Here is a 14,256-nt window from a genome sequence, read left to right on the forward strand (position 1 = left end):
GGGGTGGCCGAGGGTAAACCTCTATAGCCTGATGTGATGTATTTGAGAATGATTCTTTTTGAATTCTTGTTAAACTACAGCTGGACGTTTGGCTCTATCTGGATGCATGCAGATTGCAACCCCTTTGTTTCAACCTCTCATTCCTAGGTGACTAAAAAAAGCACAAAGAACGTGAAAGATCTAGATCCAGTGTTTGGGTTGTCCATTCTTGTTTACTGTAGAAACATGGCAGCGCAACATGGTGCACTAAGATGACACACTGCTTCTGTAGATATAAAAGACTAATTTTAAGGAAACAAACACATCCAACAATCAAATTTCAATTTTCAATAAGCACTTATTCTCATCAGGGTGTCAGCGGGCTGGAGCTGATCCCAGCTGACATTGGGTGAGAGGCAGAGTACACTCTGGACAGGTCACCAGTTCATCACAGGGTTGAAATAAAAACATAACGAGTCTCATTTTCAGATGGTTATACACTAATAAAAACATAGATATGAATATTACATTACATTTCTGCCATATTCTCTGAATGCAGCCCTCTATAGCTGACACACTGGGCCGGTAAATGCAGTGTGTCCTCACACAAAACAGTTTCTCGCCTTTATGTAGCTGAAAAGAAAGCAAAGCATCATTTTTGACATTTGAGATGGCGCCAAAGTCCATCTGTAGTTTAACAACAATGTAAAGAATCATTCTCAAACTCATTACTCTGAGGGAATTTTCTATTATTGCATGCCACATATGGAGGGTAGGGTTGTGTTACTCTCTAGTCACAACAGATAGGTACATAACGTAGAAGCCTCCACATAGTGATAACAATGTTGGACCACTTGGTAATGACCTAGGAAAGAATTAGAAAAGACCTTGTATTGTAGATGTATTGAGTATCCACTTATGGACACAGAGTAGTTGTGTCATTGTCCTGAGGACATGTAGACGAGCCCGAGGGGACCACTTCTTCACAACTGAGGTGACATCATTCATCAGTGACGAATAAAATTCTCCACAACAATTACTATGTTGGCTTATAACAAGGTTAGCCCCGCTAACACCCCCTCCACCTGCTACAATGCTGTTTATCCTTGTGCCATATCAGAATTTGACTGCAGAAAGAAAAGCACACCGTTCACTAATCCAACACCGTGAAGCATTCAACGTTTATATCTTTTCTAGCTTCAACCTTTAAGTGCTTATTGCATTCAAAGAGCCACAGAACATTTCAGCATAGCAGCAGCTGATACAGGCAGAAGTGCTGACTCTGGGGAGCAGCGGCACGAGCAGCAGCATACAGCATTCAGGATAGAAGCTGTAATTCTGTTTTATTTGTTTGGCTTGAGGGCCTCGGGGCTTATTGATTAAACATTATCACAACATTGATCTGTCCAGATCACAGAAACAACCAGCACAGCACTTATGGGGACTCTGCTGTAACTGTTGCTGCGACCACATATTAAAGGGGGACTCGACTTATACTGAACTGACTTCCATGACTATGAAACTAAATATTTCAAATGAACAATCACTGACAATTGTAACATAACTATTAGGATTTTGCATATTAAAGGACCTCCTGGTGTTAGTGAGTGAACTTTGCCATCCTGTCTAGTTGACCATGTTGACAAATGTCTAAATGAAGAAGAACCCAGCACTGTAGAGCATGTGTTGTAGATAGATGTATCTTGACATCATAAACAAAACGTGCATGTTGAGTTTTGTATGTTTCCTTCTTCTGGGTATACAAAATCTCTTTCACCGACTTGAAAAAATAAAAGACTTTAACATATTTTTATGGTGCCACTTTAAAAAAAACCCATCTATTTAGAAATCTCCTCAGATGTTTTTGTACGTTTCTACTGTCCCAGACACATATCTTTAGGTGTCAGGAGCTATTTTTATTGTCCCCGCAGACAACGGAACAGCCTTAATTTGAAGCATTCTGTGTGTGTGTGCATGACACATACTTCATGGCATCCCTGCACAAGTTAACACCTCACTTGGTTCAGCCCATTCAGAAAAAGTCTGGATTTGCCTGAGATCCAGGCACTTTTCAGGCATAAAGGATGGAGAAAACAAAGAAAAAACCACCCCTGGACCTCCTTAAAAAAGAAACTCATAGACAGATGACTCCAAATCCATCAACAGTGTGTATTTCTGATGGGTACAGTGTGTGATTTGTTAGTTGGCTTTATCATTTAAACCGTCCAGCAGTGTTGTAAAGATGCTTACAGTGGGCCTCCACTCATCCAGCTGCTTCACCTCCTCCATCTCCTTTTGTTTGTCCAGGAGCCTCCTTTTCTCTGAGTACGACATGCTGTCAATACAGACAGAAATAGAACATTAATGCACTGTAGCTATGCACGAGCATTGAGGTATTCTTATCAAATAAAGTTCTTCATGGAGTATAAGTTTTGAACTGACCGTGTCTTGTTGGAAGACTGGTGAGGAATAGAGGTGTTTGATTTGGTTGAACTGCTTGTGAAGCTGTTTATCAGACAAAAACAAACAGTAATAAACATTCTTCTTCACTTCACTGATAAAAATGGAAATTGCACCATCTGCTGGTCAAATGACTGCAGTGTAGGGTGGAACCGCTTCAGTGCTGTGGTGAGAATCCACCAAAAGTCACTCTATATTCATTTTGACTCTGTTTATTATTCTACCGCATGAATTTGTCATATTGCTGCATTTAATGGCACCTTGAAAACATCTGGCTTCTGCAAATAAAAACAGATTCTGTGCTGATACGGCAGTCTTGAATGATCAGTTCAAGACTTATTGTAGGATGAGTTTGGGCCAGTTTGACCATCTGCTGTCAATCGTCAGGCTTAGTGCAGATTCAGACAGGATCAGGGATTCTGGCAACTTGTAGCAGGATAGTCCGGTGGTGGTGGGGGGCGGGTTGCCATGGCCGTGTCAATACCTGCTATATGTAACCGCTGTGAAACAATCAGGAAATAGCTTTTTATTCCACCTGGATAGTCTCAGCTTCAGAGAAATTTCAGGCTGACTGTGGAGGTTTGACCGGTCCAAGTGTCTGACTGGCTTGCGGAGTGTGACGTGGGGCTCCGTTTCACTTGATCAACCTCTCTCCCACACAACCTCCACTGAAAAGAATGAAAAGACCTCCGTTTTCACTGGAGTGCCTGATCCTGTCTGAACCCCCGCTTAGCATCACAAAAATGACCACAAAATACAGGCAGTCTGTTGTTCTTGCCGAGCAGCTCAGCATTTGTATGTGGTGGGTTATGTTTGTTTTAACCATAGAGTGTATAAAACATGGACACGGTCTGTTGATGATGTGTAAATCACATTACACAGCAGAAAAAAAACTCTGGGAGTGGAGTCAATGGCCTGTTTCTGGTAGGTTTAATGTCATTAAAGAAACTGTATAAACACGGAGCAAACAGTACTTTGTGTTGCAGGAGTAGCTTCATGTTTCTTTCATGAAACATTATAAGAGCACCAACACTTAACTGATGATTATATCATTCAAATAAAGCATGTTATTAATATTTATTTGCATCCTTCACAAACAGACCATCTAATCAAATCAGCCCATGTCATGGAGTGGACTGATTTTATTTATCACGTTTGAGATGGGAATGTTTTGATCCTCAGTGAAGTTAAAGAAGTAAATATGAAAATCTTTCATGGTGTAGCGGGACACTTCCTTGTTACTGTGGAAACATGAGGGGGGCTACAGTGCAGCTGATTACTGTAATTGTGTATTTTGTCAAAACAGTAATTACTACAAATGTTAATACTCTTGTTACTTCCTGTTTTTATTCTTAGCCAATCACACACTCGTCTATTAGGTCTTATTAAGGTGGAGAGCTCGACAAGCTTATATTACCATAAGACGGCTTAGAGGAAGTGTTACCTGTAGGTGCTGTGAGGTAACGTTGAGCCTAACTTGTAGAAGTCTGGGCTGTACTCAGGGGAGCAGAAAGGTCTGGCTCCAATTACTGCATGGTGAGGGGGGCCACCTGAGGACATGAGACAGACAAGAGCACATGTGGGTGGATATTTACTCACCGTACTTGGCTAAAAGAGATAGTTTGGGTCTTTCAAAGTGGGTTTGTCTGAGGTGTTAATCCATAGTCAGTGTAGAGTAGACAGCAGTCAGCATGTTCCCAGTAGCAAGAAGCAGACAGGAGGCCAAGTACAGACAGGGTCAGCAGACAGACAAGACAGAAACATATTCTAGCCACATAGAAAGGCTCAACTCAGAAAAGTCGATATCCAATAAAGTGTACGCTGTATATTTTCTACTACTACTCCAAACTACTACTAACTAAAGAAGTTAAACCACAGAGCAGCTCTGGTCAGGTCTGCTAAGTCCCTCCAGAAAGTTGTTGACATGAAATTTGTGCTGCTGTAAATTTGATCCAGCACAGTTGAGCTTGACGTAGGAATATGGAAGTTTTAGGGTTAGTACCAAAGAAAAAGGCTGTCTGATGGCTGAAATACATTTTTTTGTTGACCCGTCCACAGAAGGTTAATGCTAAGATCCTTTTCTGCTAATCCAAACCAGGGGTGTGCTTATACTGTCATCTACTGTAGGTGACTATGGATGAGTACCTCATACAATCCACTTTCAAGATATGTGATCTCACATTTAAGTCATACTTTGTGTTGGAGGCCTGACCAGAGTGACCAGTAAAGTTGTTTAAAAACACAGCAAGCTGTTCATAAAAGTGTGACCCTGCTACTGGTGTAACAAAACCTAAGTACAAAAGAAAAAACTCAACAGTTGACCTGTTTGAACTGAACAAAACCAAACTCTTTGTACACAAAATGACTTGAACTCACTATCATGCTGTACTCAGCCATTACCTGAGACTGTACCATCTGGGCGCCTCTCCATAGGTTCTCCTGATACAGAGACTTCACAAAGTTACATTCTTACAATCTTTACAATAGAAACAACTTGAACTATTTTATCACAAACTACATTGAAACCAGACACAAATCAAATCACAAATCAAGCTAAATAACTAAACCCTAAACTAACTTCTCTTTACCCCCACACACCTGGACTAATCCAGTGACATCACCAATTATGCCAGCCAGGGTATAAATACAGGAAGTGGTAACAAAAAGAGCGCTGATTTAACAAAGCTAAATTGTTGAAATGTGAAATCTAACAACAAAATAATGATCATTACTGAAGGAACAATGGTTAAAACAAACTGAAGTTAGTTTTTAATTCAACTGAACAATGATATACTGTAGATGATACACATGCTCTCACACATTTTGTCACACTTGGTACTACAAAATGTGACTCTGTATTCTGTGTTATCTGCTTTTCTCAAGGAGTATTAATAATAATAATCCCAAAGAAAGAACTTGTTTCTAGAATATTCTCATCAAACACATCTCACCCTTTTCATTAGCCGTGTTCATTTGGGTTCTATCATCACAACCACAGATCTTAGCCAATAAGACGTATCAAATATTAAACTGCTACATTTTATGGACTTACTTTGTTTTTTACTACTTTTCGAACCCTCAGTGGTTTGAGGTTGGGAGTGCTGTAAAAACCAGCTTTCCGCAGCTTGTTCCTGTTTGAGGTGGGGGTTCAGCATCGACCCATCCTGCTCCATGTTAGCAACTAAAAAAGACAGATTCTTCTCAAACAAAGGCACAGCATATTAAATATACATACTTGCAACTCAAAGCTTGTGACACCGTGCTCCTCCAAACTGACCTAAGAGGAATCCAAAACTGAAGCACAAACAGTTGTTACATTATACTGACCACTGACCAACGCTTTGGACTCAGTCCCAGGTGAGTGGAGTAAGTGCATATCAAACAGCTGTTCCTGAGGAGTAGTAATGCTCAGTAAAGATCCCCGTCGGATAAATAACGATTAGAAAACAGTGCAGAAAAAGCTTCTTGATTGGACAAAAAGGATTATTAGTTGCTATGCAACACCATTTGAAATGCCTGCTGGGAACTGAGCACATTATGGCCTTGGCCCCTTTCCAAACAAAAAATTAGAGGCTATGCCAATTTCTGGCAAGGCTGCTTCCACAAAAGAGCTGTAAAAAGGACCAGCAGTGACACATGTAGCTTATCCGGACTAAAAATGAATCCCAGAGGCAGCTGATACTGATGGTCCACTGCTCACAAATATATGGAGGAGCACTCATTTTTAAGTGAACAGCAGAACAAACGTTCTGTAGATGGACACTCCTGGGAATTATTGGTGTACTATAGGTACAGTTTCAGTGGAACCACCATCAGACATGCATAACAAAAGATGATGCATTACAAGCTTCACTTCTTGTTTCCTAAGTGGTCGATGAAAGTAGACTGGATTGTGCCAGAGAAGGTTCTGGAACTTAAGAAGCAAATTAGATATGTTATAGATAATTTTTGGTGAAACCAGACTGACTGCTAAACACCAACAGAAAGAAGATATCTGCGCTGCTGCTGAGACAGAGACAGGTCTCCAACAAAGTAGATTTTCTCCTGATTTGTTGGTCTATAAAATGTAGTTTTAGGGTCGGAATGCTCAGAAGACATGGCTTGTGGAAAAATTGGGCCCAGAATTTGCATCTGTGACTCTGGAGTGAAATAATCACTAATCTGTGCTCATGTTCATGTCTCCATTGGAGCAGTAACCAAACCATGTACACCATCTCTGGTCACACCTTAGGGGTCAGCCACATGTCATGTGACAGTCACAAACAGAACATAAATTATTTAAAGTGCTGGATCTCTCTTAGGCAGGGAGAATGTAGAATGTGCTGTGCATCTTTAACACCTGCAGACGATGAGCACAGGATGTTTGGTTTTTTAAAGACATTACAGAAGGTCCAGTCAAATAGTCTATTTTGTTTAGGAAGAGTCATCACTGTGTGAAATGACCCAGAAGTATTAACATAGCAACCATGATAAGATCTGTGTGAATTCTCTAAATGTTAAGGAAAGGACCTTCAGTGCTTCCTTTTTTATCTCCTTTAGCATAGAATACACCAGACTATCCTTTACCAAAGGAAAGGAAAGTAATGCTCTCCCAGAGATCCTTGCGGCAGCAACAAAAAAAATCGGTTTGGTCATTCACAACCAAAACTCAATTTATTTAAACAGTGTGATGAAGTTGTTGGAAAATGTTGTTAATAACTACATAACTTCTAAATTATCCTGACCATTAAAATGAATATAAATAAAACATGAATATCACATTTATGTGACGGTCAAACTTTTGCTAACAGTGATGGATGGATCCAGCATTCCTGCAGATCATCATGGTCACCGTTGAGCGAACATTCTCATGGTGACACTTCCGTGACAGGTGGACTATATTCTTATACTTTTATTATTTAATTCTGACCTTGATAATGAAGTCATATTTTCACCGGGTTGTCCACATTTATATTTCCTGCATGAAACAAGAAAATAAGAATGCAGAGGGAGAAGTATCTCAGATGCACGTTTTGTAGTCCATCTTCTGAACTTTGTAGTTTTACCACATATCACTTCAAAAACATTCGCCATTGCATAATAGTCTAATGTAGGTGCAGTTAGATTCTCTCAACACTGTGGTCGTCTTCCCCTAACTCCTTATTAATTGTCGTTCCCTTCTTTCCTTGACCTCATAACATTTTCCATCAAAGTCACGGAAAAGCAGTTAGGAAAAGACTTAGGAGGTATTTTTTTTTATTTTTTTCTATTTGACCGTACCCAAGGTGTCTCAAGGAGATGCTACTGTTGCATTATGGGGAATGTATGATCCACACTAGAGACAAAGAGTCAGGGCATGTTGGAGAACCACCTAACCTGCCTGCTGCTGTAAATATCTCTATTCAAATAACGAGTCAAATATTATATATAACTGTATCTCAGAAATACATGGACAAAAAAATGGTTTTACATATGCAGGTTACTTTTTAACTGATGCTGTTTTCCAATAAAATCACCACCAGATATCTTCTGAACCTGACTGGACCATGAGTCACACATAGTAAACGTAGTTGTCTGTCCAGGGTGCCGTCATCTGACCTCAGCTGCAGAATCAGAAGGTTGAATGATGTCAGAAAATGCTGAGCAATGACGCAGCAGTACCCTAATCTGCTGTGTCACTAGTTGCCGTGCAGACTCCTCAGTCAGTCTGTCTGTCTCTCACTGACGCTTTGACACAACAACCTCTTGGCACCTCACTCACCAAGAGGCCTTCGGTGCTGTCATATTGTCACATGTACTGAAGAAGAATGACGCTGTGACAGTGTGGTGGTTTAAGTGTCACAGCAACAAAGACAGGTCCTGGAGTGACTTAGCAGGAGTGTGTGTGTGTGTGTGATGAAGTTGAAGAGGATCTTCTCGAGAGGGAAAAGCTGCACTGCAGCAATTTTCTGTAACATCTCAGGAGTGCTGAGTGACAGGCTCAAGTCTCCGAGTACAAAGTATTTTGTGCATTTTTATTAAGGACTTGTCATGCTGTGGAGAAAATGGGCACGCATAAATGATGCAATGAACTCTAAAATGGCCTTTTACTGCTTGGAATATTTCTCACAGCGTCTCCCCAAAGGAAGCCTTCAATGATTCATCTGGTTAAGCTACAGACTTTTTCCACAGCAGCCATTTTGACATGAAATAGCAGGGTCACACAGGTGTTTCCAATGATACTAATTAAGGTTCAGTTCCATTTAGTGGAGCAGAGACTTTTCAGTGAGACAGCATGCAGCACCCTGACTCTGTTTGACCTGAATGGAATGCAACCTTAATTAGCCTCATTGATAACACCTGTGTTTACCCTGTTTCCTGTCAAAACGGCTGCTGTGAAGGTCTGTTAGCTGTTACACAGACACATGTAAGTCAACACACAGGTAAAGCCTGGTGCTGAACAACTTTACAGTAACATTTAATTATTTCATCTTACAGCCACTATGTTACCCACGCGGGGTTTTCCTACTCACCGTTTCCGGTGTCCTCTGTGCTGTGTGTAACGTTACTTTTGTAACTGTTCAGCCTGACGAATATGTTTTATGAATGACCACCTCTACATTACAGTCATTCGTCGTGACACGTAGGTTTCTTTCTCTGTTGTCTGAAGTGAAAGTAATAACACCGCAGTTTGCTCAAAAAGTAGCAGTCGTGGCTGCCACACACTGTTGCTAGGCGACAAGGTGCACGCATCAAGCTAGGCTGAATATCTGTAACCGAAATCCGGTTATAACAGGACTTTCAAAATAAAACCCCCCACTGTTTTCGAGAATAAAACGGTCTTTTGACAGCATTTCTTCGTCGATATATCAGCTGTGATAACATTTTACGCCGTCTATTCTCATAAAAAAAAAGTTAGCTGCTTTATAGCCACAACAAACTGTTGCATTAGCATTCAAGTCAGTTTTTAGCCTGAACTAAGGAAAAATCACAGCAGGCTACATCACCGTCTTTATTAATATTAGAGGCTCTTATATGCGCTCACTGTTTATTTTACCGCCTCTGGAAAGCGAGTATATTGCCTTAAAGGTACTACATGAAGAAATAAATGATGATTATCTTTATTGCATTACAGCTTCACATTTAATTCACGTCGTAAACGCACTGTGTCTGTAGACATTACCAGTTCAAAACACTGAGCTCATGAATATAATCAATAACTGCTGCAGGTATCATTTATTTTGTAGAGCAAACCTCCATGTTTCCGGGTGTCTAGACACAGCATTAAACCTCTGAAGTCTGGATTACTTCTTCATTGCAGTTCATGAAAGCATCAGACGGTGGCGCCAGTCTCTCAGTTTAAACAGAGGCCTACAGTTTGCTGCTGCAAGGCTCCATCCGTGCAGGTGGTTCAGTGTGTTTGAAGTCATCAATGGGAGCTTAAAACTAAATGACCTCTGCCTGGAAGATAACTCTTTTGGGGATGTAGGTGATTTAAATTCTGAACTCTGGTTTGTCTCTGTGGCACGAGCAGGATATTTAATCATTTAAGCGGTCCAATAATTCTATAAGAAAATGGTGCTATTGAAACACATGTTGAAACAGTAGTGGCAAAAAAATGGGGCAAATTCTTGCAGCCTGTCCAAATGATCCAAACTACACAGAGAGCACAGTGAACCATGGCAGGGTGTAAGGACACACCTTCCACACACACACACACACAGACACACACACACACACACACTGCTAGGCTGCGTTTAGATCCACCTGTTCACGCGCCTTCCTGCGCTCTCTGATAGGTTTGTCAGGGAGAGAAAACAGCATTTATTAACGCCTGTGCGCGCCAAGTGACTCGGAGCGCCTCTTCATAAACACCATGACGGCACAGACCGAGCACAGCTCCATCCGCCGCGGCTGAATGGATTACCTCCAGACGCACCTCGTCTCCCGGATTGCGCAGAAGCTCCTCGTCTTCAGTCATCTGGCAGAGAGAGACCGCTGCCTCTCTGTGATTACACGGTCACCTCACCAACACCGTGGACGCTGAACCGCCGTCGATCATGCCAAGCGCACTGATTTGAGAGCAGCTTTGACTTTTTCAGAGCGGGAGCAGCGGTGCCGGGCGGACGCGCTGCTGATCATTGAGAGAGGGGATTTTTTTGTTTGTTTTTTTGCAACAATTAGTTGCAAACATTGTGAGGGGTGAAGTCATGGTGCCGGTACCGAACCAGCTTCTCATGGCACCGTGAGAACTTTGTCCCTGACTCCCCCCTTCTCTCCCCCCTCCCCGCTTTTCTTTTTGTTTTAGATGTTTGTCAGCGGGATCGTGCTTCTTTGGGAAATTATCCACCGTTTCCCTTTTCAATTATGTTCACTTTTGCTGCCTTCTGCTACATGCTGTCTCTGGTCCTCTGCGTATCCCTGATCTTTTTTGCAATATGGCACGTAAGTACCTCACAATTTCTTATTTATTGTTTTTGTTTTTTTGGCGTGTTTGATGCTCTGCTGTGTGCACATTGGACGCGCAGGTGTGATATTTGTGCGTAATGGTTCTAAATACCACACACCCCCCTGCGCCTTTTACGCCTGTTCAGCATCACATCTTTTCTGGCTGCTATTTCCCAAACCACGACAGGTGCGCACCTGTATCTATCTCCTCCTGCTCCATCCATCTCCACCACTTTGTCACAATTACTACACCGGTCCTCCCTCTCTTTTATTTGGCCACTTCACACACGCACGCATGCTGACCCAATTTCATATGCAGAAACGCTGGGCAAATCTGCTGCAGCATCTTAGATCAATTAAACAGCCTTCCTTCCAGATCAATTAGGGAATCTTGTAGAGTGTAATCCCCCTCCAACACTCCCCCTCACCCCCATCCAATCTCCCAGCTCTGCTCCCTCTGCCTTTAATCAAGCGTTGGCTCAGCTACACATCAGCGCCAATATGACTGACTGCATTATGATATTTGAATAATCTAATTATTTGCTCCCCAAGCAACATCTCCATCATGCAGGGCCTTATGTAAAGACATATTTGGGTCAGGGCTTTCAGTCTATTGCCCCCCTCCCACCACTACCATCACCACCACCACTACCACCACCAGCCCTCTCCTCTCCTCTCCTCTCCTCTCCTCTCCTCAGTCTGCCTTTTGCATGGAAACAGCAACAGAACCTGATGCACTTGGGATGACTGATCCTCTGGCAATTACAGCTAATAGTCGGTCTGCCTGTCTGTCAGACAGCGGGCCATGTGTCTGCTCACAGAGCAGAAATAAAGAGAGAGCAAGACAGTGAGTGCAGACACACATGCCGCTACAGTTCTAAACTGAGCTGCTGTGCAAACAGATGGAGAATAGATTAAATATAAGGCACCTTTACAATGCCCGTGATAAGTAGGAAAACATCCCTGTATGTCCTGATTCATAATAAAGGAACAGGAAACCACAACACCTCCTTTTTAGTTCTGTCTCTATGATGTCAGCATTGGTGGATGGATCACAATGGAACACATTATTCTGTAGCTTCAGCAATAATCCACATCGCACCAGGCTTTATTTTGCATTCTGCTTAAGACGGCAAAAACAGTGCAAGGAGATGCCTCCTCCACTGATTCCCGTTCGCGGTGACACACAGACGTGAGGCATAATAAGCTGGTTTGCTCCATACTGCAAGGAAACATAATTAGGAAGGGGCTGCAAGGTGAGAATATGTGGAGTTGTGGAAGCGTTCAGCAGAGCCAAAGCTGCACATTAACACCAGCCACCTGCCAAATTCTGGCCGATTTTTGGCTGGAACGCTCTCACTTCTATCAGCCGCCATTTGGCAGGTGGCCACCTCTTTAATTTCAAGAACTCATCTGGTCTCAAAGAACTGCTGAAAACACTGATTCCTGCTGCCACCGTGGACATTTGACCGAAAGGTTAGTTCGGAATGCCCCGAGCAGCTAAAAAAGAGCAAGCGTGCTGAGTCAAACTACCCAGGGTAAAAATCAAGCTATAAATAAAGGGAGCCAGTGTAAATGAACATAAAAAAGACACACGGCTATGAAGCAAGCCACACAGAGGAGACAATGGGAATAAAATGAGTAATGAACTGCTCTGACTCAAACATATTAGCGGCCCTGTCAGCAGGTAACATGAGCGCCTGAGTCATGAGGTCAGAGAATGACAAATGACTGCACACAGACGGACTCCTGCTGTTAATTGGCCATAATCAATCAAACCATATACTGCCGAGTTAATTAGCTCACACGTATGTGCCTTATCTACTCCTCCACTCATTTCCATGTGCAGATGAATCTTTCATTAACTTGTTTGGAAGCAGAAATCGCACTGAACTCGACTGATTCCTCTTCGTGAAGCTATTCTATCAGATCTCTGTATGGAAGAAAGGAAGAGGACATGTTGGCTATCTTTGGAACATCTGTTATCATTAATCACTCTGATGCCTGACCGTCCCTGGACTCACCGTGGGCTAAGGTGTTAAGATCGGGCCAGGTAATGAGGAAGAACCAGACTGTAGAAGACCATTAAAGCCACTATACCAGTGTGCACGTACTAGGGAGTATATACACACTCCATACTACTCACTCAACTACTTTTTGATATAAGAAGTAAGGTTGGTGAGTTGATTGTTGCACTACAACCCCCCTGTATAATGAAGTGCATTAACTACTGTACTGTAACAGTCTGAGCATGCTACTTCTACTTTACCACACTAACAAATATCAGACAATTTTACCCCATGACATATATCTGACAGCTGTAAGACTGGGCAGGTCACGATTTTACATAAAAGACATGTAATCAGTTATTATTTCACCAAGCTCTTGCCAACTCTTGTCCAACTGCTTATGGCTCGGTCACTCTTTTCACTCTTCTTCCATCAGCATCTTGTTTGGTCTTTTTATAGTTATATGTCCACAGAGGCTGCTGAGCCCTGGTTACATTGTCCATTTTGCTCCGGTTCTGGCACGACACCAGCGCTGTTCCCTACCAGCATTCGCCTGGACCCCAGGCCTGAAAACCTCTTCTTCCAATACAACTGTGGTACACTAATACTACCCCTGGTGCTTTGAGTTCACAATCCAGGCAACCCAGCTAACAAACTGAGCTAATATTAGCTAACAGCAGCTATAAATTACAGCAGTTTGCTTCACTGTCCGTCAAGAAACTCTGTAAATCACAGAGACTTGCTGCACAGCAGCTGGATATGAGGCTGCCATATGGTAGGCGCTTTAAGCAGTTATGGGTTCTGTGCCTTGCTCAGGGGCACGTCAGCAGTGCCACAGAAGGTGACAGAGCCACTGACCCCAAATGTATGTGAGTGAACATGTGAAGGTATCAGTACAAATAATTCAATAATAATCATTTAAATATTACATTTGTCTGCATATGAGTGATTTTATACCTCCATATGTCTCCAATGGCAACCATAATTTGGTTGTTAATAATAATTTAGTTAGAATGTGAGAGATCCATATGAACATTATTTAATAAATAACCAACATTTAAAACTGTATTATTACTAAATGGATAAACACCAGCTGGTTAAAAAAAAAAGTTCATTTTGCAATCACAGACTATTTCTGTTTAAATCCAGCCAATGTTTGGGCGTTCCGTGTACGGACTGTGTACTGGCTGTGCAGACATTAGCCCGTAGCAAACTAGCACAGGCTGTCTGTGTGTGTGTGTCTGGGTGTGTGTAGTGTGTCTGTGTGTGTAGTTTTGTGAAAGCTCTGACACTGAGTGATCTTAAAACTCACCAGGAATTCCAGTTCATACTGGTGTCTCCCTCTAACTCACTCAGTTTTTCTCTCTTCCCCAAGTCTATAAAATAGATTCACCTGCCCTGG

At 42.1% G+C, this 14,256-nt stretch overlaps 2 protein-coding genes across 10 annotated transcripts in view; one reads left to right on the forward strand and one right to left on the reverse strand.

The window, feature by feature from the left end:
- Positions 1-2,128: 2,128 nt before the first annotated feature.
- On the reverse strand, positions 2,129-9,167 carry spats1 (spermatogenesis associated serine rich 1). 5 transcript variants are annotated; one of them, XM_019257314.2, is made up of 6 exons: positions 8,931-9,167; positions 5,492-5,620; positions 4,840-4,878; positions 3,884-3,989; positions 2,422-2,484; positions 2,129-2,314 (listed from the first exon to the last, which is right to left on the reverse strand). In XM_019257314.2, exons 2-6 carry the CDS (start codon positions 5,610-5,612, stop codon positions 2,179-2,181), a joined length of 465 nt encoding a protein of 154 aa, XP_019112859.1. In that variant the 5' UTR covers positions 5,613-5,620; positions 8,931-9,167; the 3' UTR covers positions 2,129-2,178. The 5 variants fall into 5 exon arrangements, with proteins under 5 accessions (XP_019112859.1, XP_027140360.1, XP_027140361.1 ...); XM_027284559.1 differs by having other exon boundaries at positions 4,840-4,890; XM_027284560.1 differs by lacking the exon at positions 8,931-9,167 and adding an exon at positions 7,349-7,382 and having other exon boundaries at positions 4,840-4,890.
- Positions 9,168-9,881: 714 nt separating this feature from the next.
- The window catches only part of cnih3 (cornichon family AMPA receptor auxiliary protein 3), an 82,221-nt gene continuing 77,846 nt past the window's right edge, over positions 9,882-14,256 (forward strand). For 2 of the 5 annotated variants that reach the window (XR_003463230.1, XM_027284556.1), the window contains exon 1: positions 9,888-10,842. Coding sequence is in view for 4 of the 5 variants with exons in the window: in XM_027284556.1 (XP_027140357.1) it covers positions 10,765-10,842 (78 nt within the window). In the remaining variant the exon portion in view is untranslated. Of the gene's footprint in view, positions 10,843-14,256 lie in introns of all 5 variants that reach the window. The other 3 variants (XM_027284558.1, XM_027284557.1, XM_027284555.1) reach the window with 3 other exon arrangements.

Source organism: Larimichthys crocea, chromosome XI, assembly GCF_000972845.2.
Source record: "Larimichthys crocea isolate SSNF chromosome XI, L_crocea_2.0, whole genome shotgun sequence".
In the NCBI taxonomy this organism is placed as follows: domain Eukaryota; kingdom Metazoa; phylum Chordata; class Actinopteri; family Sciaenidae; genus Larimichthys; species Larimichthys crocea.

Coding starts and splice junctions, on each gene's coding strand:
- spats1 (XM_027284559.1), bottom strand. CDS start 5,612: ATGGAGCAGGATGGGTCGATGCTGAACCCCCACCTCAAACAGGAACAA. Junction 3,990..4,839: donor CCCAGATGGTACAGTCTCAG/GTAATGGCTGAG, acceptor TCATGTCCTCAG/GTGGCCCCCCTCACCATGCA. Junction 2,485..3,883: donor TTACCTCACAGCACCTACAG/GTAACACTTCCT, acceptor TCTGATAAACAG/CTTCACAAGCAGTTCAACCA.